Source organism: Herpailurus yagouaroundi, unplaced genomic scaffold (genome assembly GCF_014898765.1).
Source record: "Herpailurus yagouaroundi ecotype Mexico unplaced genomic scaffold, PumYag 205, whole genome shotgun sequence".
Taxonomy (NCBI): domain Eukaryota; kingdom Metazoa; phylum Chordata; class Mammalia; order Carnivora; family Felidae; genus Herpailurus; species Herpailurus yagouaroundi.
Genome location: NW_024412436.1, coordinates 13418382 through 13441234, shown reverse-complemented (window position 1 = coordinate 13441234; position 22853 = coordinate 13418382). Strand labels below are relative to the sequence as shown.

At 43.8% G+C, this 22853-nt stretch overlaps 1 protein-coding gene across 3 annotated transcripts in view; it reads right to left on the bottom strand.

Annotated features, from left to right (window-relative positions):
* LIN9 (lin-9 DREAM MuvB core complex component) overlaps positions 1-22853 on the bottom strand; it is a 61768-nt gene that overhangs the window by 14192 nt on the left and 24723 nt on the right. For all 3 annotated transcript variants that reach the window (XM_040451902.1, XM_040451903.1, XM_040451904.1), the window contains 5 exons: positions 18592-18749; positions 14440-14573; positions 12411-12530; positions 12024-12125; positions 7940-8020 (listed from right to left, as the gene is read on the bottom strand). In XM_040451902.1, coding sequence (XP_040307836.1) covers positions 7940-8020; positions 12024-12125; positions 12411-12530; positions 14440-14573; positions 18592-18749 — 595 coding nt within the window. The remainder of the gene's footprint in view (positions 1-7939; positions 8021-12023; positions 12126-12410; positions 12531-14439; positions 14574-18591; positions 18750-22853) is intronic.

The following is a 22853-nucleotide window of genomic DNA, read 5'->3' as shown; positions in this document are numbered from 1 at the left end:
GGGATTCTCTTTTCTCTCTTAATGTGGTGAATTACATTTAAATTTTTTTCTGAATAAATGATGATCTTCAAGAGTCGGACCTGCTGGTCTCGTAAACAAACATCTAAGGCGACTTTCTAATTTAAAGGTTGATAACACACACTCTTACAACCTTGTCCGCTTTCCGGACAGATAAAAGGAAAACTGTGTCGCAATCGGTCTTCTTTTTGGAAAGCAGCCTGGCACTTCCTCAAAAGCTTAAATGAGCTACCGCGTGGCTCAGCGACTCCACTTCTAGGCAAAGACCCAATGGAAACGACAACACGCGTCTACGTGAAACCTTATACATAAGCTTTCAGGCAGCCTCACTCGTAACAGCCCGAGAGTGGCAGCGACCGAGGAACGGATAAGGAAGACGGGGTGAGTCTACACCACGGAATGTTATCTGTCAACAAAAGAGGTACCGGTAACGCACAAACCAGGCGGATGGGCCTTCACAACATGGGCCCACAGCAAAGAATCCAGTCCCCAAAGACCACACGTCGCACGATTCGTTCACGGTCAACGTCCAGAACGGGTGGACGGAAATCAGATTAGCGGTTGCCGAGGTACGGGGGGTGCGGCTTTTGAGGGGAAATGAGGAGTAACTGCTAAAAAATAAATGGGGTTTCTTTCGGGAGTGATGAAGATATTCTGAAACGGACTGTGAGAATGTCTGCACAAGCCACGAACTGAACTATGAACTGAAAACCAGTTGTCCACTTCCTGTAAATGGGTGTATGCAAGGTATCAGTAAAGCTGCATTAACAAAAACCAACCACAAACCCTGACCTTTTAAATATTTACTATAATCAGACATGGTTTTCTACCAACGGCTCCCATAATCGATCAGTCAGGCTGCCACACGCAGGTTGGGTGTGACGTGCAAAACGGATTACACTTTGGAGGCTGGTTGACTGGGAAGCAGATTTCTGCAGAGGTCCCCGACCCCCCAAACAAAGGGGACTGAAGCATGGCCAGACAGCTCCGACAACATATTCTGGGCAGGAAAACCAACTTCCAAAGTTGGTGGAAAAGAGGGCGGGAAGCAGCACGGAGGGCGTATCACTCGGCGAACCGCTAATACAAGGTTTTGAGTGCGGTTCCGACAGAATTCTCAGGGACGGACGCCTTTTCCTGGACCTCCTTGGATTATTACGCATCTTTACTCATGTAGGGTTTAAGGCATCTTTTCAAAGTGGGACTGTTGGGGCGCCTGGGTGGCGCAGTCGGTTAAGCGTCCGACTTCAGCCAGGTCACGATCTCGCGGTCCGTGAGTTCGAGCCCCGCGTCGGGCTCTGGGCTGATGGCTCGGAGCCTGGAGCCTGTTTCCAATTCTGTGTCTCCCTCTCTCTCTCTGCCCCTCGCCCGTTCATGCTCTGTCTCTCTCTGTCCCAAAAATAAATAAACGTTGAAAAAAAAATTTTTTCAAAGTGGGACTGTTGGTTCAACATCCACTTTTATATATGCTGAAGCAATTCAAACCTATTTTAATAAATTCCGTGTGCACTATCAGCTTGTGAATGCTCTGCATATTTTTAAGATATTCAAAGAACCCAAAGTAGAAAAGCCATATTGAAATGAACAACCTCAGACAAATTTTCCCCAAGTTAATACACTACATAATTTGAGCAAGGTATATGACTGAGAAATTTGTCCTTGTTGGATTATGAAAGCGACGAAATATTTTGGGGCGCCTGGGTGGCTCAGTCAGTTAAGTGGCGGATTCTTGATTCACCTCAAGCCACGATCTCACTGTTTGTGAGTTCAAACCCCACATTAGGCTCTGTGCCAACAGCATGGAGCCTGCTTGGGATCCTCTCTCTGTCCATCTCTATCCCTCCTCCCTCTCAACAATAAATAATAAAACATTAAAAAATAAAAGTGACTAAATATTTTATCATAATCTAAAATAAATAATCTCAATCACTTTACAAATAGAAAGTTTGAACTTCTGAGTTCATATTTTTGCCGAGTCAAGTCTGAGATAAAAGGTTAAGCTTTCCAACATCAAAGGAGACTTTCTCAGACCGATATTCTGTTTTCCTTGTAAATTCCGTAAGAAAATATACTTTGAACAAAATAGCATGTCCAGTCCTTTGAGGTGAGAAACAGCAAGCTACTCGGGATATTTTGGTAAAAATAAAACTTAAGTTAGCTTTCAACTTCCAAATTAAATTAATGAAATTAAATATTTGTTAAGGTGGAGGATGGGTGGGGATAGGGAAGATAAAATCACCCATCACTGGTGCTAAAAACAGGAGGGGTTAGCAAATGTTCAGTTAGTTTAACGTTGTTAACTTGAAGCTTTAGAGAAAAATAAAGAAAAAAGTTACGTGGCATAAATGGAACGTATACTCAGAAAATTTGTAATTCATAATTCTGGAAAAATTGCTATATTCCCTTTCTTTTAAAGAACAGCTCTTCTGTTTTATTTACTGCTTTTTGAGATTCACAGAGAAAGAGCATGCACGTGGGGGAGGGGCGGGGGGGGGACAGAGGATCTGAAGCGGTCTCTGTGCTGACGACAGCGAGCCCGATGCGGGGCATGAACTCAAGACCCATGAGATCATGACCTGAGCCAAAGCTGGAAGCTTAACTGACTGAGCCACCCAGGCACCCCACAAAGGAGGTACTCTGCGTATAAATCCATCTGTCTGTGACAAAGACGGGTATCAAAAAACACTCCCGAACATACTTCTGATACTATTTATAGTTCGCATCTCTCCAAAAATCAACACAATTTGCAATAGCATTCATTTAAGTTTTTCTTTATAAAAAAATTTTTTTAAATGTTTATTTTTGAGAGACAGAGCACGAGCAGGGGAGGAGCAGAGAGAGAGGGAGACACAGAATCCCAAATAGGCTCCAGGCTCTGAGCTGTCAGCACAGAGCCCGACGTGGGTCTCGAACCCGTGAATTGCAAGATCATGACCTGAGCCGAAGTCGGATGCTTAACCGACAGAGCCACCCAAGCGCCCCTAAACAATTTAAGGTTCGATTCTCTAAGTAACCACGTGATTTAGGCTTTTCCTTCCTCGGGAAACGTATCATTCTACAGTAATCTGATACGTCGTGCCTTGATCTTATCCCATGAACCTGAATGCCAGGTTTATGTTTAAATGCTAGTGCTTTTGTAACATTAACATAATGAGTGAATACGTTTTATTTATTTTTGAAGATTTTATTTTTAAGTAATCTCTATGCCCAACGTGGGGCTCAAACTCACGACTCTGGGATCAAGAGCCGAACGCTCCACAGACCGGGCCAGCCGGGAATCCCGACTGAGTGTGTTTGAAACATATTATTACCAATGCCCAGGTTATGTTTACCAGTTGGAATGATTTTACTAAATGTTTTGAGAGTTTTGCATTGTGAGACTCAATCAAGATATTAACGTGAGTAGACTGTCGATCTGTTACCACTTGGAGATCCCCTAAAATCAGTCACTGTCTGCTTCATCTTTTTATGCCCATGGAAGTGCCATATTTTCTTTGGACATCATCAGACTTCCTGGGTGTTTGAGTAATGTTCTTTTTTTTAAATTTCTTTTAATTTTTTTTTGAGAGAGCGAGCGAGCAAGCACGAGAACAGGGGAGGGGCAGAGAGAGGGTGACAGAGGATCCGAAGCAGGCTCCGTACTGACAGCAGAGAGCCCAGACATGGGGCGTGAACCCACAGACTGTGAGATCATGACCTGAGCTGAAGTCGGACACTAAACCAACTGGGCCACCCAGACACCCCTTCGAGGAATGTTTTAATGTTTAAGGAGTTTTGCCGTTTTGTCAACTCTGGTATGTCGTTAATATCGTATCCATATTAAATTTTCTTGGATATGTAATGGAGGAGCCTCTGGATATGTAGTTCATTCTGTGAGGCAGGAAGCTAGGCACGGGCGACGGGAGGGTGGGCCTTAGACGTCCCTGACAGGGAGCCCCAGCCGAGGGCCGCCCAGGGAACACCCCAGTGCAGCCACCTAGGAGTCGGTGTGCGGTTACAACATCCCAGCAGAGGAAGAGCTGTCTGTTAAGCTTCTTGCCCTTGTGCAGAGAGCAGCGCTTGTCCTTACCTGACCTGCGCCTCTAGAATAGAAATGATGCGGTTTCCTACTCCATGCAGGCACTTCCCCTACCTCTTGGGTTTGGTTTTGTTTTTTGAACTTATTTTTGAGAGAGCGCAAGCAGGCGACGGGCAGAAAGAGCGGGACAGAGGATCCGAAGTGGGCTCCACGCTCACAGCAGTAGGCCCGATGAGGGGCTCGGACTCCCGAACCGTGAGATCACGACTTGAGCTGAAGTCGGATGCTTAACCTGAGCCCCCCAGGTGCCCCTCGAGTACATCCCGGGAAAGGACAGGAGGAGTCGGCTGATTATTACATTATCAGGGCCTGTCAGGCTGTGGGCTCTGCGGACTGGCGCGCTCCTCCCCACGAACGGACTTTCATAAAACCTTGTCTGCTCTACCTGCGCTCTGCTGTCCTCCAATTCTTCATTGTGGCAGAGAAAAGACCCGAGGCCCCTTTCCTTTCCCATCTCCCTCTTGGTAACAATTCGAGCCTCTGGGCTTTTTTTCAAGAACTTTTTAAAAAAAGTTTATTGGGGCGCCTGGGTGGCTCGGTTGAGCATCCGACTTCAGCTCAGGTCATGATCTCGCAGTTTGTGAGTTCGAGCCCCGCGTCAGGCTCTGTGCTGACAACTCAGAGCCTGGAGCCTGCTTCCGAGTCTGTGTCTCCATCTCTCTCTGCCTCTCTCCTGCTCATTCTCTGCCTCTCTCTCTGTCAAAAATAAATAAACTTTAAAATAAATAAATAAATAAAATTTTAAAAAGTTTATTTATTTATTTTGAGAGCAGGAGAGTGAGCGAGAGTGGGAGAGGGGCAAAGAGAAAGGGTGAGAGAGAGAATCCCAAGCAGGCTCCTCACTGGCAGAGTGAAGCTCGACGCGGGGCTCGAACCCACTAACTATGAGATCATAACCTGAACCGAAGTCTGACTGACTGAGCCACCCAGGTGTCCCAAGACTTTTTCACTTTAAGTGGTGGGAAAGTTCAGGGAAGGCATGGAAGTATAAAGTGACTTGGGCAAGTAGAAACAGAATTTAGTTTTAATGATTTTTTTAAAAGTTTCTTAATGTTTATTTTTGAGTGAGAGAGAGAGAGAGAGAGAGACAGACAGACAGAGCACAAGGAGAGGAAGGGCAGAGAGAGAGAAGGAGACACAGAATCAGAAGCAGGTTCCAGGCTCTGAGCTGTCAGCAAAGAGCTCGATGTGGGGCTTGAACACAAAGAACTGTGACCTGAGCCGAAGGTGGATGCTTAACCGACTGAGCCACCCAGAAGTCCCGAAATTTTGTAAATATTCTATGTGAACTTGAAAATAATAGGTACCCTATAGCTGGTAGGTATAATATTCTATACATGCCAGCATGATCGAGTTTGTTAACTGTGTTGTTAAAATCTATATCCTTACTAGATATATTTTAAAGCTGACAGCAGAGAGCCCGATGCAGGCAGGGTAAGCTCTATGCCCAACATGGGGCCTGAACTCACAACCCAAAATCAAGAGTCACGTGGTCTATCAACCGAGTCAGCCAGGAACCCCTCCTGAGTAGATTTTTTGACTACTTGTTTTATTAGTTACTAAGAGGGCTATGGAAACTGTCCTTCTATAGAGTGGGATTATCTTTTCCTTTGAATTTTGTCAATTTTTGCTTTATGTACTTGGAAGTCATCATCAGGTACATATAAGTTTCAAATTATTATCTTGAAATTATAACTTTTCATCAAGAAGCAAACTTCTTTATATCCCATATCTGTTGCCCTGAATTTTACTGTCAGATATTAATATAGCTGTCAGACCTTCTGTTATTTTAAAACTTTGCCCTGTATATTTTTCATACATTTAAAACTTTATATATTCAGGATCCTTTAATATTAAATGTGTCTCTTCCATTCATCATAGAGTTGGGGTTTTATTTTTCATCCAGTTTGGCAATCTTTGCCTTTTATTCAAAAGAGCCCGAAGTGGGCTCCACGCTGACAGCAGTGAGCCTGATGCAGGGCTTGAACTTTATTAATGTTAAATATAACTACTGATTTGGGGCACCTGGCTGGCTCCATCGGTAGAGTATTCAACTCTTGATCTTGGGGTTGTATGTTCAAACCCCGCATTGGGTGGAGAGATCATTTAAAACAATAAAATCTTGGGGGGGGGGGGAATAAAACAATAACATCTTGGAGCACTTGGGTGGCTCAGTTGGTTAAGTGTCCAACTTCGGCTCAGGATATGATCTCACAGTTTGTGAGTTCGAGCCCCAAGTCGGGCTCTGTGCTGACAGCTCAGAGCCTGGCGCCTGCTTCGGATTCTGTGTCTCCATCTCTCTCTGCCCTGTCCCTTCTCATGCTCTGTTTCTTTGTATCTCAAAAATAAACATTAAAAAAATTTTTTTAATAAAAGAACCACGGTTTTTGTCATCAGTCTTACAATAATTGGATTTTTATAATGGGAACTGTTTTTAACCATAAATCAAACAAAACTAACGATAAAACATATCAAGCCATCTAGACTTCTAAAAAGTTCTCTCATGCCAAGAAGCAAGCCAACATCCAATCGGGCCTCCATTCAAAGTAGGGAGCACTAAGTAGGCTAAGGCGAGCCCAGTAGTCAGTTCAAGGTGTGGAGCACAGACGCAGGGAAAGTCCTAGCTAGTGACACGGAAGTGAAGTGACTTGATTGTGCATAAAGACGGAAGAGATGACGAAGTGATCAGAGGAGATGCAGTGGTGGAGCGTAGCGAAAAGGGCAGGGGTAGAGCTGTTGGAAACCAAGACTAAGAACTAAGAGTCCAGCAGGAAAGAAGCAGGTGCACATATTTTTATGTTTAGGACGTGTCACGGCAAAATGTTACGGTTAATTTTCTGCTCTCTTTGATAAGCCCTGTCTCTGTCGATACTGACGTCATATTGCACCTAAGTGAGTTAACCTGGGACCCAGAAGCCCGTTTTAGTATTTGCACTACCAAGCAGCAGATGATCTCAGACTGAAATCCCTTGACGTCTTTGGTCTTCAGTTTCCAATTCCATAAAACGGAGGTTCAACTTAGAAAATTCGAAGTCAAGTTCAGATAAAAAAATCCCATCATCCTAAAAGAAGACTGTTCCCCTCTCACTCGGGTATCGCTCGTCCATGCGTTTGCCCGCACACACTAGAGACGGATGGGTGACGCTGACTCCCTCTCCTGTAGAGGTGGGTAACTAGCTACAGTGCTCGCCCAGGCTGGTCACGAGCTCGCCGTTACGTCCAAATTCCCACAAGACCATGTGCAATCACGTGGAGACAGCACTTGGGATGAAATCTATTTGCCACCCTATAAATCCATAAGCAAGTTATGACTTCCAGTATACTTCAAACACTTTCCTAGCGAAGTTTTTACATTTTTAAAGAAACTCTGATAATTCTCTCCTATGAATAAAATGGGGACTCTCACATTTTTGGACCGATTAGATGAACAGAATAGGATATAAATACTGTGAAGATAATCTGAATATGCCAATTTATGTACTTCTGGATTTTATTCATTCCGGATCACTTTTCATAACCACTGTTAACACGACTTCCTTAGTCAGAGGTGCCAACGCTAGGGGGCCTACCTTCACGCAAACTGTCAACGAACCCAGCAAACCCATTAATCCCGTTCAACTGGACACTCGGTGGCATAATGAGGTCTGGGGTAATGAACCGCATTGCACTGACAATTTGCTCGGCTGTGTTCAGTACAACGAGAGATAAAGATAGCAAGTGAGGATTTAACAATAACGTTTACCTCAAGGTTTTCGTCTGTAAAAAATTTGTACCTCCTCAGATAACAGAAGTCCCCACCATTTGAAAATTAAACAAGCAAACAAAAAAGAGAAACATCCTTACCAATTTTTCTGCTTCGGTGTTCATTTCCCTTAATTTTTTGATGTGTTCCTTTTTAATCATGAGGATTTTTGATAATTTGGTCTACGGACAAAGACAAAGAAATGTTTTGGAATAAACAGCGGCATTTAAGTAAAAGAGACATCAAATTACCAATTTCTCAACTGTGGTATTTTAGCAGATTTTGGCATTTCAAAATAAATAAATGTAGCACAGGCGTTTTTATTTTATAAATCTGATTGGCTGGCAGCAAAATGTTAAAAAAAAACAACCCACTGTAACCAGGACATGTCAAAAGGACTAAGCAGTCAGCCTGAACACGCTTTCATTGGCCCAACAGGGGACAATTCAGGGGCCAATAAGAATAACCCCTTCGATGGATGGAAGCACAAACGTGTTGAAACTTAGGAGTTCAAACCGATGCCGTAAAACCATTGATCATTACTGGAGAATGCTGGTGACCAAACTCATTATTTTATAAGCTGGAAGACAAAGAGAAAGAATCCTGTGTTTACCCTGTCTTCCTATACAAACCATACAAACCAGATCATCGGGTAACCGGATAATAGGTTAGGGGAAGTTTTTCTTTATAAAGCTATTTCAGTTAATAAACAAAAAAGGACTGACAGAACGAGAGCAGTGCCACGCTGCGATGCGAATGAACGGTCACATCGAGGCACTGATCGTCACCGCGGCCACGTCACATAAAGGAACATAGAAAATGTGCGGGTGTCCTGTCAGAACAAAAAATTCCCACAAAAGTAGTTTCTTCAACAAGTCGTATGGGAAAAAGAACATTCGACGACCTTAAAGTGTATTTATTTTGAGAGAGAGAGAACACACGCGCACGCAAGGACAAAGCGCAGAGAGAATCTCAAGCAGGCTCCGGGCTGTCAGCACAGGGTCTGATGCGGGGCTCAAACCCACAAACCGTGAGATCATGGCCTGAGCCGATGTCGGACACTTCACTGACCGAGCAGCCCAGGCGCCCCTCTTTTTCTGTCTTTTAATTATTACTATTATTTTTTTAACGTTTATTTTTGAAAGAGAGAGAGCGTGTGCGTGCGTGCGAGAGGGGGAGGGGGCAGAGAGAGAGAGAGAGAGGGACAGGGGATCCAAAGTGGACTCTGCTCTGACAGCAGGGAGCCTGACACGGGGCTCGAACTCACAAACCGTTAGATCACGACTTGAGCCGAAGTTGGTCGGTCACCCAACTGAGCTCACACAACTTAGTTGTGTTTCTTTAAAAAAAAAACAAACAAAACAACGGGGCACCTGGGTGGCTCAGCTGGGTGAGCGTCCGACTTCGGCTCAGGTCATGATCTCGTGGCTTGTGAGTTCCAGCCCCGAGTCGGGCTCTGTGCTGACCGCTCAGAAGCTGGAGCCTGCTTCGGAGTCTGTGTCTCCCTCCCTCTCTCTCTGCCCCTCCCCTGCTCATGCTGTCTCTCAATAACAAATATTGTTAAAAAAATTTTTTATAAAAAAAAGAAAAAAAGAGCCCTTATCTCTTAGAGATAAATGAATGCATTTACATATAAAGGATATGATATTTAGTGTCCGCTTCTCAATAATGCAAAAGGGAGACAAGGGTGGTAGCAGCAATGATATCGGACCAGCCAGCTGGTGGACGGGCACACGGAGACATAGTGAACGAAGCTACTTCTTTTAAGTCTGTACATTTTCAACATTAAGGCGCCCTAAGAAATTGGCCTCTAAGTTGATCCGGGCAGAGGTGCTGGTAAGACATGCCCCAGGACTGTCATGGGACCGACTGTATTTAGTGACTGTATTTAGATCTCTGGACAGGCCTCCCTTCTCCTCCAAGGTGCTGGATTTTCATGGAACTATGTGTGATTCTTTAGAGTTGGAAGCAGCAAAAGATGGCAAGGGTCCCTTTTTTGCTTCTATTTCAGTTTTGTTTGCCTTTGATAGAAAGTCATGACGTTTCCTTTGAATTCTTTTCAAAACTGAGTCTTCTCTGAAAAAGCAGACCAGTCTCTTTAGATTCCTCAAAGTCCCTAACCCCAGGAAATAAAAAGTTTCCTCGAGGGACGCCTGGGGGGCTCAGTCGGTTAAGTGTCCGACTTCAGCTCAGGTCATGATCTCACTGTGGGTTTGAGTCTCACTTCGGGCTCTGTGCTGATGGCTCAGAGCCTGGAACCTGCTTTGGATTCTGTGTCTCCCTCTCTCTCTACCCCTCCCCCACTCATGCTCTGTCTCTCAAAAATAAACATTAAAAAAAACATTAAAAAAAAGTTCCCTCGAAAAGAAAATTCATTGTAAACTATGAATTATGAAAACTTGCCAAATTTTTTAGTATTTATTTTGTCATAAGAAAAAATATTCAAAACAGAAGAAGATAAAAACATATCTACTTCAGAGGTGTCTGGCTGACTCAGTCAGTAGAGGGTGCAACTCTTACTCTCCAGGTCATGAGTTCAAGCCCCACTTTGGGCAGAGAGATTACTTAAATATGTATATATTTCAAAGCTTGAATAAGCAACCTGCGTTTCATGGAACCTTACATAACACAAAAGACTAGTACATAAAAGAACTTTTACCTTTTAGATAGCTTAAAATAATAATGAAATTAGTGTTTTAATGGAGGTTTACACCTAGTTTTTGAATTTTAAGATTAAGCACTGAAACCAAACATCTAAGCATTACTAAAAATATCAATGCTTTAGAAGTAGTGTAGTAGTACTTAGCTTCTGGCTCCCTCTGCTGGTCAGTGTCTCTCTCTCTCTCTCTCTCTCTCTGTCTCTCTGTCTCTCTGTCTCTCTCTCCCTCTGTCTCTCTCTGTCTCTCTCTGTCTCTCTCTCTCTCTCTCACACACACACACACACACACACACACACACTTGTCCAAATAGGACATATTAGCTTCGTTTTTACTTCCACTATTTAAAAGAAAGAAGTTCTTTAAAAAATGACGTGTCCTATTTGTGAACATATGATCAAGGAATACTAACTGTTATACATACCCACATAAATGACACAATTTTCCCTTAAAATAACATCAATTTTGCAAGTGGGAACACTGAATATTTTAACAAATTATGTTATGGACATTTTTTTTTTTTTTTTTACTCTACCCCCACCCAGCCAAAGTGGTTTTTCTTTTCAAAAAAGGAAGAGAAACAAATCAAACATTATTAGACTATGATTAAAAGTAAATCATTTATTTAATGGCATATTCAAAGAAAACAGCTCATTGCATTCTTCTGAATCAGGCTCTTCGGGAATCTTGTTCTACAGAAGATTCTACACTCGCTTCAGGTGGGGCTTGCATGTCTCAGTGTCTGATCGCTACTTAGCAACCTGATGCATCAGGACAGCTCAGCTGACGGCGGCAGGATGCGCTGAGGTCACTAAATACAAGCCTTCAGGAGCACCTGGATGGCTCCGTGGTTAAGCGTCGGACTCTTGGTTTCCTAACCGCTTCTTTTATTATTATTTTTTAAGATTTTATTTTTCAGTAATCTCTATGCCCCACATGGGGCTTGTAACTCACAACCCTGAGATCAAGAGTCAGGCACCCCTCTTCTTCTGGGGTGCCTGGGTGGCTCAGGCAGTTAAGTGTCCAACTCTTGATTTCGGCTCAGATCATGAATCTCATGGTTCATGGGATCGAGCCCCGTGTCGGGCTGCGTGCTGACAGCACGGAGGCTGCTTGGGATTCTCTCCCTCCCTCTCCCTCTCTCTCCGCCCCACCCCGTGTGCACTCTTTCTCTCTCAAAATAAATAAACAACAACAAAAAAAACCCTCATACTTAACCAGTTATTAAGTTAACCATTCAGAATGTGACAGAGCATATGCTGTAATGTTAGAGGCCCTAACACAGCAAAATAGGAAGAACCAAACCTAAGAAAAGCTCAACAAAGAAGACTTCTGAGTCTTTTTTTGCCTGTTGTGACTTTTACTTTCCAGCTTTGTTGGAAATAACAAGAGTTCTTAAAAACAACACAATGATTTAAAAAAAAAAAAAGGAAAAATATTTGGTCATTGACAAATTTTCAGCTTTAACAACACAGAAGACACTGAGTGTTTTTCAGAAGCACGCCAAGCTACTCTGAGCAATTCTTACCACTTGGATCAGGAACTCCACGGGGAAACCGCCTAACGTCTCAGTGTCAGAGCCAGAAATTTTACTTCTCCACGGTGACTGTCCTAGTAAAGGGTCATTATCCTACGGGAACAAAAGGGAATCATTTAACCACCGACGGTTCAAAAGAAAGCATTTTATTTTTAGATAAAAGTAATTCCTATTTTAATGGATATTACGTTACAAATCTTACAAAAAGGAAAATACAGAGTTGAAGCGACTATGTACTCATTTAACTGACGACTTAAGATAACGCGGCTACCTCCTGAAGGTGCCGTCACAGATGTGTATTTCACACAAATGCAACTCACATGCGTAAGAATCATTTATGATGGCATCACTTACAGATGCCATTTAAAAAATATTTACCGTAATCGGCGACTGGAGAGGAGGAGTATAATGTAACCGTGGTGGCGTCATAAAAAACCGAGAAGGCCGCTGTTTTTGTCCAAAGGCAGCAATTGGCATCGTCTCGTGGGGCTCATTACTCTTTGAGAAAAGAGAGGAGTACACAAGACTCGAATAACTTTACCAGTTGTTTCGGCCTTATAAACATTACGTTTCAGCTGGAGAGACGCACTAGCCCATATGCCAGGATTCATCACAGAATATTTTATCCTACAGAGGTCAGGGGGCTAAACCTTAAGTCATAGTGTGAAAATACTACGTTGCTGGGGCACCTGGGTGGCTCAGATCAGCTCAGGTCATGATCTCACACTCTGTAAGTTCAAGCCCCACGTTGGGCTCTGTACTGACAGCAAGGAGCCTGCTTGGGATTCTCTCTCTCTCTCTCTCTCTCTCTCTCTCCCTCCCTCCCTCCCTCCCTCCTCCCCCCTCTGCTCCTCCCCCAGCTGTGCTGTCTCTGTCTCAAAAATAAATAAAAACATTAAAAAAACTACTTTGCTATCAAAAGGCTGAATGGAAAAAACAATTAAGGAAAAGACCAAAGGATCAAGACAGAAAATCCCAGATTAATATGAAAGTGTCCTGTGGCCACCTGTGCTTGCTGAGTGCCGTAGGTGGTCTCCCTGCCACCCACTGCCCGTCCAGTCCACTCTTATCTGGCCAGGGAGAAATGTATGGGTGATCTCATAAAGCACATCACCAATTACATTAATGAACCAGACAGGCAATTTCCCTTTTTTGAAAGGACAGGCTGAAAGATTGCATCCTTTAAAGAAAAAAACAAAAACAAAAACAAAAACCTGAAGGCTGGGGCATGTCGCTCTACGGACAGTCCAAACTTTCTCTCTCTCGTATTTCTCCTTTCTAAAAAGTATGTTTGATAAGGAAGTCCTCAGGACAAACAGTCATAATTTTTTAAAAAAAGTAAAAATCAGAAAAGGAAGATTCTTCTCTCTTTGCACTAAGGAGACAAAGAAATTTTGATTTTTTTTTTTTTTTAATTTTAGAGAAAGACAGGTAGAGTGCACAAACAGAGGAGGGGGCAGACGGGAAGGGGGAGGGAGACAGAGAGAGAGAGAGAGAGACAGAGAGAGACAGAGAGAGAGACAGAGAGAGAGAGAGGGAGAGAGAGGATCCCAAACAGGCTCCAAGCTCAGCACAGAAGCAACATGGGGCTCAATCGATGACTGTGAGATCCTGACCTGGGCCAAAATCAACAGTCAGACGCTCACATGACTGAGCCACTCAGGTGCTCTGAAATTTAAGTTCATAACCCCTAAAAATCACATTTATAATAGAAATGAAAAAAGGGAGGTTAAGAGTGAATAATTTAATTCCCATGAGGCTCAGAGGAAACCAACTGTTATGAACAGTTAATTATTCACTTTATAAAAACTTTATCGGATTGCAGAGTTGTCTGAGTTCTTGAAATCATGTTGACTGATCAGAAAGGTGTAGAACTCTCAAGGCATTGCTAAATCAAGCACGATCAGGAAGTAATGGTCTAGTAGTAGAAAGGACTGTATCACGAATTCAAAAGGCCTGGATCCTGGTCTCAGCCTGGCAGGGCCCACTCTAGGGTCTTGAACAAGTTACTTCACGTACTTCCACCTTAATTTCACCATGCAAAAAGTGCACAATTCTGAGGCTAAAAGAGGAGAACAAATGTTAAAGTGCAAGACGTTACTTCGTGTTTTTCAAATCTTCTTGCAAGAGGAGTAGACTTTAGTGAAGCAGCCGGACCAAGAGTGCTCTGTGGCCGAGACTGTTCAGTGAGGAGTGACTAGTGCTGTCACACTCGAATGCTGCGTGGGGAAGGACGTTAGCTCCGGGAACGTCAAAGACTTTGATATCGTTCTGCTCCGGGGGCCAAACCCCCCGGGATCTCTTCCTCTGTAACCTGGAATCTGGAGTCCCTCACAAAACGGCCTGTAAGAAGATTCTACAGAGCGTCCTTAAAGGCATAAACGTGCATGTATTACGAAATACTCACCAGGACTTCGTAGTCCGGGACGGTGTGGGTCCCGAGCCCTGCCCTATCAAAAGTGACTCGATAAGTGGCATTAAAAGTATCCACGGCATCTATTTGTCCAGTGAAGAGACCATCATGAACACCACGTAATCGTGCTGGGAAAAGAGACGAAAAGGCATTACACTGTTTGGAAGGATACAACAAACTGTCAAATACAAAACTGCTCTAAACATGTGATTTAAAATGTAGGAAGTGTACAGGGGGGTGCCTGGGGGGCTCAGTCGGTAAAGCGTCCAATTTCGGCTCAGGTCGTGATCTCGTGGTTCGTGGGATCGAGCCCTGCGTCGGGCTCTGTGCTGACAGCTCGGAGCCTGGAGCTGCTTCAGATTCTGTGTTTCCCTCTCTCTCTGCCCCTCCCCAGCTTATGCTCTGTCTCTCTCGCTCTCAAAAATAAATAAACTTAAAAACATTTTTTTTTAACGTAGGAAGTATAGTATTATTGTCTATTATAGTATCACACAAAGCATGCACTTTATTTTAGGTTGAGAGAAACAAAAAAATTTTAAAGAACACCTATAATGATGATCACTAATTTGATACATGAACGAAATCCTAGATCTACCAGGGGAAAATTTATGTATGTATGTATATATGTACGTATGTATGTGTGTATGTATATAATCTCTACCCCTAATGTGGGGCTCAAACTCACGATCCCAAGACCAAGAGTCACATGCTCTACCGACTGAGCCAGCCGGGTGCCCCTACCAAGGGGAAATATTTTTAAGTCTTGCTTTGAACCCCAAATTAAAAAAAAAAAAAAAGTCAACAGAAGAACTTTGGTTATTATACACAAGTGAAACACTTGCTGCCGTTTAACTAAAAAAAAAAAAAAAAAAAAAAAAAAAATTTTGTTTTAAAAAAAATAAAAAAACCCGCCCCATTTAAAAAAAAAAAAAAAAAAAAAAAAAGACAACGATGCTGTTCAGAAAAGATGAATCCACCAGGCCTAAGACTGCTCTCCTTAGAAAGGCCTGTCTGCAAGGTTAGCATCCGGGAACTTGAATGTCCAGCGTTCCCACTGTTCCCACACTAACAAAGACGGTTTACTGGACCTACACCGTGTGCGCCAACAACGTGGTTGATGTGGCATACCTCCTTTCGTTCGGGGGGTCCAGTTCCAGAACATGCTAGGTAGCGGGCACCTATGTAAACCCTTGGTCACGGTGACTGCTGAGTCTCTTTCTTTTCTTTCTTTCTCTTAATGTTTATTTAGTTATTTTGAGAGAGAGAGAGAACGAGACAGAGATAGAGAGTGAGCAGGGAGGGGCAGAGAGAGAAGGAGAGAGAGAATCCCAAGCAGGCTCGAGCCCGACGCGGGGCTCAAACCCATGAACTGTGAGATCACGACCTGAGGTCAAGTCAGACGCTTCACTGACCGAGCCACCCAGGCGCCCCGGGCATTTCTTTCTTTTAAACCCAGTTTGATAGTCTCTACTTTTTAAGTATAGTGCTCAGTTCACTGACATTTAAAATAATGAAAATAGGACGAGACTTGAGTCTGACATCTTGCTCTTTATTTTCTAGTTATCCCGTTTTTTCTTTCCCTGTCCTTTCTTTCCCGTCATCTTTTCATTCAATTACTTGTTACAATTTCAAAATTAGCTTCTTTTCAAAAATTTTTTTGATGTTAATTTATTTTTGAGAGAGAGAGTAGGAGCCGGGGAGGGGCAGAGAGAGAGAGGGAGACACAGAATCCGAAGCAGGCTCCAGGCTCCGAGCCGTCGGCACAGAGCCTGACGCGGGGCTCGAACCCACGAACCACGAGATCACGACCTGAGCCGAAGTCGGACGCTTAACCCCATGCCACCCAGGCACTCCCCAAACTAACTTCTTTATTGGTTTTTCAGGTATGCCTTTTAGCAGTTTTTATATTTTTTTTTTAGTTTATTTATTTATTTTGAGAGAAAGGGAGAAAGAGAGCACACAGGGGAGGGGCAGAGAGAGAGAGAGAGTGAGGGTGCGCTCAAGTGGGAGAGAGGCGGGGAGAGGGAGGATCTGGGCAGAGCCTGCCTCGGATCCTCTCTCTCTGTCCGTCTCTCTGCTCCTCCCCCACCTGTGTACATGTCTCTCTCTCTCTCTCAAATAAAAAGTAAACATTTAAAAAAAAGAGCCCCAGCAATGGATTCCTACACACTTTTCTCGTATCTTCAAACATCCAGTCCAACCTATTCTCCACTGTCATGAGAACACCTACTCACAGACCCTCTATAAAATTCTCAGTCTCTTCAAATAATACTGCCAGTCCTTAAAATTCTGAAGCAACTGACTTTTACAAATTTCCTAACTGGGGGGCACCTGTGTGGCTGGGGTGAGTGTCCATCCGACTCTTAGTTTCAGCTCAGGTCATGTTCTCCTGGTTTATGTGTGAGATCAAATCCCCCACTGGGCTCTTTGCTCTCAGCACACAGCCCGCTCAGGATTCTCTCTCTCTCCCTGCTTCCCTCTGCTCCTCCCCTGCTTGCACACGTGTGTGCACACTCTCTCTCTAAAGAAATAAATACACTGGAAAAAAAAAAGTCCTGTGTTTCTGTGTTACTCTATTCTTTTCAACGCTTCTCTGATTTGTAGTTACCCTGTAGACTTTGTACCTGTGCTTTTTTATATGGGGTTTTTAGAACCAATGTATCTTTTCTTTTTTTTTTTTTTTAATTGAAGCAGCTTTTTAATGTTTATTTATTTTTGAGACAGAGAGAGACAGAGCATGAAGGGGGAGGGTCAGAGAGAGAGGGAGACACAGAATCCAGAGCCGGTCCCAGGCTGTGAACTGTCAGCACAGAGCCCGACGCGGGGCTCAAACTCACGGACCACGAGATCGCGACCTGAGCCAAAGTCGGACGCTCAATTGCCTGAGCCACCCAAGCGCCCCTAGAACTAATGCATCTTTTCAAGACTTTTTGAGATCCCTCACTTCATTGCCAGCCTCACCCCCAGACCAATTTTGTCGGGAGAGAGGTCATTGGTAAGTTTTGTATGTGGTAAGTTGTCGTGGCAAGCCGTGACCAAATCCGTTCACCTCCTTGTATGCATCTCATATGCACCACATAGGCTCTTCTCTATTATCCACCTTTCCTCGGAATTACTCCTCTCTACAGCGTCATGGAAATCCGTACCACTTCTACGACTAGAAAAAGTGATATTAACGTAACTCGAGGTTACCTTTCCTCCAGAAAACGTTCCTTGATAAATCCAACCATTTTTAAAACCCTTTCAGTACAGTTACTAATCTGTCTACCCACTCAACACCTTGTTATTTTTTATATTACATAAGTTATGATTTTAGTTTACCACATTATGAAGAATTACCTTAAACTTGAGGCTTCAGTGCTACTTTCCTTCCACGTTGTAACCAAAAAGAATACACAGAATCATATCCACCAACTGACAGAATTTAGATCCTTAAATAAAACTTTGAACCAACTACCTACTGAATAATTTCGTTTATTCAGTCCTTAGAAATGGACTATCCCCAAAGCCAAAGAGCGTAAGAACAATGCATTTGTGAGCTAACCACTGAAGAGTGGTTAGAAAGGCAAGTAAATGATGTGAAAGCCAAAGACGGAATAATGTAAAAATTCAAAATGTAAACAATGTACAGCTGCAGGGACCCCAGTGAACTGTCGATTTCGTCTTTGTGTCAGTTTGCTCCGCCTTACGTCGTAGTAGACGTTGCTTCGAACCGGTACGCTTTTCCCCAAGTAGTTTAAAACGGGATGTCATAGGGGTGCCTGGGTGGCTCAGTCAGTTGAGCGTCCGACTTCAGCTCAGGTCATGATCTCACGGTCCGTGAGTTCGAGCCCCGCGTCGGGCTCTGTGCTGACAGCTCAGAGCCTGGAGCCTGCTTTGGATTCTGTGTCTCCCTCTCTCTGCCCCTCCCCTGCTCATGCTCTGTCTCTCTCTGTCTCAAAAAAAAGTAAATAAAAAAAACTATTAAAAAAAAATAAAAAATAAATAAAACGGGATGTCATAGACGAACAAACAGTACCTTGTACCACATGTTACTACAGAGCTACAGCGTAAGCTTCTCAATTTAAAAGCCACGTGTCGAGCGGCCAGCAGTCGGCACGGTGAAACCTTACAAATCAAACCAGTAATGAACTTGTGCTCACTCACCTGTAACTTTGGTTCCGATAACCAGGGGCAAAGGGATTTCGTCTGGGAGATCTTTGAACTGGGAAACGTCTGCAACTTTCCTTTGTTGTAAGAGTCTTATTTTCTGCCGTTTCTGTTTTAATGCTGATCTCTCTTCCTCAAAAAATGCAGAAGAACATCTAGAATAAATTACAAAAACCATATAAACTGATAACCATCCTATAGGGAAACTTGACGACATCAGACCATCCACCTCACCGTGCCCTCTTTTCCTCTCTTGAGGAATTTGTTCAAAAACAGGCTCTTAGAAATAGTCATTGTTTCCCTTCCAAGTAAATTATCTAGATCTTTTTAAAAACAGGACCTTGCAAGACTCAAAGACATACAAGCAAGTCTAGATCGTCCTCTCCTACAAAGGAGGAGGACTGGTTCACTATCCTTTGACACCACGGCATCTGGATCCCAGGTCTCCTGGGACCAAATTCAATTACAATATCCTGTTCAGCAGAACAAGATATCTTCCTTGTGACCCAGTGAGCGTACCAATACAGAATTAAAGATGAGGCTTACCACTGTGTAAATGTTTAATCATACTTCCTGCCTTGAAGCATAAACACTGAATTTACTCTTATCTTTAGGGCCTTACTTCCTCTTTTTTTTTTTTAATGTTTCTTTATTTTGAGAGAGAGAGAGAGAGAGAGAGAGAGAGGGATCACACGCATGCACGAGCAGGGGAGGGGCAGAGAGAGAGGGAGACAGAATCCCAAGCAGGCTCCCTGCTGTCGGCGCAGAGTTCAACACGGGGCTCAGTCCCATGACCGCGAGAACACGACCTGAGCCGAAATCAAGGGTTGGACGCTCAACCAACAGAGCCCCCCAGGCCTGTCATACTGCTATTCTCAAATACTGGGATGAACCAAAGTGACTTCAGCACAGCTTTCATGCCACAAAATACAGATCCACGAAACCATCACCACAGACAAGATAACGAACATTTCCAGACGTCAATCACTCCCCAAAGTCTCCTCGTGGTACTTTACTATCCCTCCTTCTACACTGCACTTCTCAAGCAATCACCAAGTTGCTTTCTGTCATTGAAGCTTCTATCTTCTAAAATTTCATATAAATGAAATCATCTGGTACCAACTCTTTTTGTCAGGCTTCCTTCACTTAGCCTAATTACCCCAAGAATAATCCATGTTGTTGCAGGCGTCGATGGTTCATTCTTTTTACTGGAGAACAGTATCCTGCTCCACGAGTGTGTCATAACTCGTTTATCTGTTCACCTAGTGGTGGACAGTCGGGCTGTTTCCACTTTGGGGCGATTACAACTTAGGTGACACGAACATCTGTGGATATGTTTTTGTATACATTTTTGCTTTAATTTCTCTTCACTAAATACCTAGGAGTGGAATGGCTGGGTCAGATGGTCAGTGTCTGCTTAACCTTTCAAGAAACGAAAAACAAAAGAAGCCAACTATCGCCCAAGACGACCTACAGATGACAAATAAGCCTATTTGATGCTCCACATCGTGTGTCATCGGGGAAATGCAAATTAAATGAGACACTAGTACACACCTCTTAGAACGACCAAGACCTGGAACGCAGACAACACCCAATGCCGGCAAGGATGGGGAACGGAAACCCTCCTTCCTTCAGGTGGGGACGCGAAACGGCACGGCCGCTTTGGAAGACGGTTAGATGGTTTCTCGCGAAACGACGCACCCTCTTACCATACCCTCGAGTAACCACACTCCTTCGTATCCACCCGGATGAAGTGGAAACTTCCGTCCGCACCAAAACTTCAACACAGACGCTTCGTCCTTCAGTGAGGCGAGTGGGATATTCGGACATATGATTCAGCGCTCACAAGGATGAACGAGTGGGGCACCTGGGTGGCTCAGCCGGTGAAGCGCCAGCCTCTGGATTTCGGCTCGGGTCACGATCTCAGTCGGGAGATCGAGGCCCACATCGGGCTCCGCGCTGACCGTGGAGCCTTCTTAAGATTCTTTCCCTCCCTCTCCCTTTGCCCCTCTCCCACCAGCGTGCTCTCAAAAAATTTTTTTGATTTAAAAATTAAAAAATAAACCAACAAAAAGGATGAACTGGCAAGCCAAGAAAAGATACAGAGGGCCCTGAAATGCATACCACTAAGTGAAAGCAGCCAATCTGAAAAGGCTACAGGCCGTGTGATTCCAATATATGACACTCTGGAAAATGGAGACTTCCGGAGACAATCAAAAGATCAGTTGCCAGTAGCCGGGACTGTGGGGGGAGGAATGACTAATTGAAGTGCGAGAGATTTTTAGAGCAGAGCAAATACTCTATGACATCCTGATGGTAGATATGTCAGTGTACGTTTTTCAAAACCCGTAGACTGTACAAAACCGGCAGTGAACCCATCAACCCACTCTGGTGGGAGATACTGAGGACGGGGGAGGCTGCATCTCTGTGGGGGCCGGGGGTATATGGGAAAATCTCTATACCTTCCTCCTGATTCGGTTGTGAACCTAAAATTCTCTAAAGAGGTCTTCAAACTATCAGACGGTTTTCCAAAGTGGTTGCACCATTTTATGTTCCCATCAAGAGCACAGAGGATTCCAAGTTTCCCCAGAGCCTCACCAACACTTGGTAAGCTTAATCTCGTAAGTTTTTAAAAAAATTTTTTTAATGTTTATTTATTTTTGACAGAGAGAGACAGAACATGAGCGGGGGAGGGGCAGAGAGAGAGGGAGACCCAGAATCCGAAGCGGGCTCCCGGCTCCGAGCAGTCAGCACCGAGCCCCACGCGGGGCTCGAACCCACAAACCGTGAGATCGTGATCTGGGCCGAAGTCGGGCACTCAACCGACTGAGCCACCCAGGCGCCCCTCTGCCTTCTTTTCTTAATGTATCTCAGCAATCTGTTCCAAGTCAGCACACAAGGAATGGTCTCTGATTTTATTTTGGTTTACATTAAGTGGTTTCCAAGTTGTTTACTATACTGAGATACCACATTTGAATGAATCATTCCCCTATTATTGGACATTCACGTTTTGCCAAATCTTTTGCTACTGGAAGCAATACTGTAATTAGTAACACCCAGGTACAGACTTTTCTGTAACCTAACGTTGTAGAATTACTAGGTCAAAGGGTATGGACATTTGTAAATCTGAGAGATATTATCAAATTGCCCTCCACAGAGGTTATCTAAATTTACTCTCACCAGCAAGCGTGACCACTCACCATACCCCTGCCAACAGAACATATTAAAGCTTTACGAACTAAAAACCAGTATCCTAGCATACTCTGATTTTTCCATTTCTTACTATGAGTAAGACTGACCTCTTTTCATGTGTTTACAAGATCCATTTTTTCTTCTTTCCTATGTACTGTTTATAATCATTTTTATCGTGGATTTTTGGACTTTTTCTTATGGACTCACAGGAGTTATTTACATATTAGGAAATTGGGCTTTGTGATAAGAATTATAAATATTTGTCATGGTCTTTTGATTTCATGTTGCTTTTGGAGAGGGTAATGCAAAATGTTATTATTATTTTTAATGTTTATTTTTGAGAGAGGGAGAGAGAGAGAGGGTGTGCGCACGCATGAGTGGGAGAGGGGCAGAGAGAGAGGGAGACACAGAATCCAAAGCAGGCTCCAGGATGTGAGCTGTCGGCACAGAGCCTGACGCGGGACTCGAACTCACGGAAACACGAAATCATGACCTGAGCCGAAGTCAGGCGCCTAACCAACTGAGCCACCAAGGTGGCCCTGAAGTATTTTTATGCAGCTAAATTTGTTGATATTTTCCTTTATGATGCCTAGCTTTGTGGACTCTTAGAAAGACCTTTCCCACTCAAGATTAAGCAAAACTCTCCCATAAATTTCTCTACCAGTTTTACTGTTTCATTTTTTAAGATTTTTTAATTTTTTAGTCATGTTTACACCCAAGCTGGGGCTTGAACTTACAACTCCAAGATCCAGAGTCACATGCTCTACTGACTGAGCCAGCCAGGCGCCCCTCATTTTAAAAATATTTCAATCATCTAGGGACGCCTGGGTGGCTCAGTCGGTTGAGCATCCGACTTCAGCCCCGGGGATGATCCCGCGCTTCATGGGTTCGAGCTCCACGTCCAGCTCTGTGCTGACACCTCAGGGCCCTGAGCCTGCTTCGGATTCTGTGTCTCCCTCTCTCTCTGCCCCGCCCCTGCTCATGCTGTCTCTCAAAAAATAAAATAAAATAAAAATTATGAAACCGGCTTCTTTTCTCTCTAGGTTGCTAGAGTGGTCTCAATATCC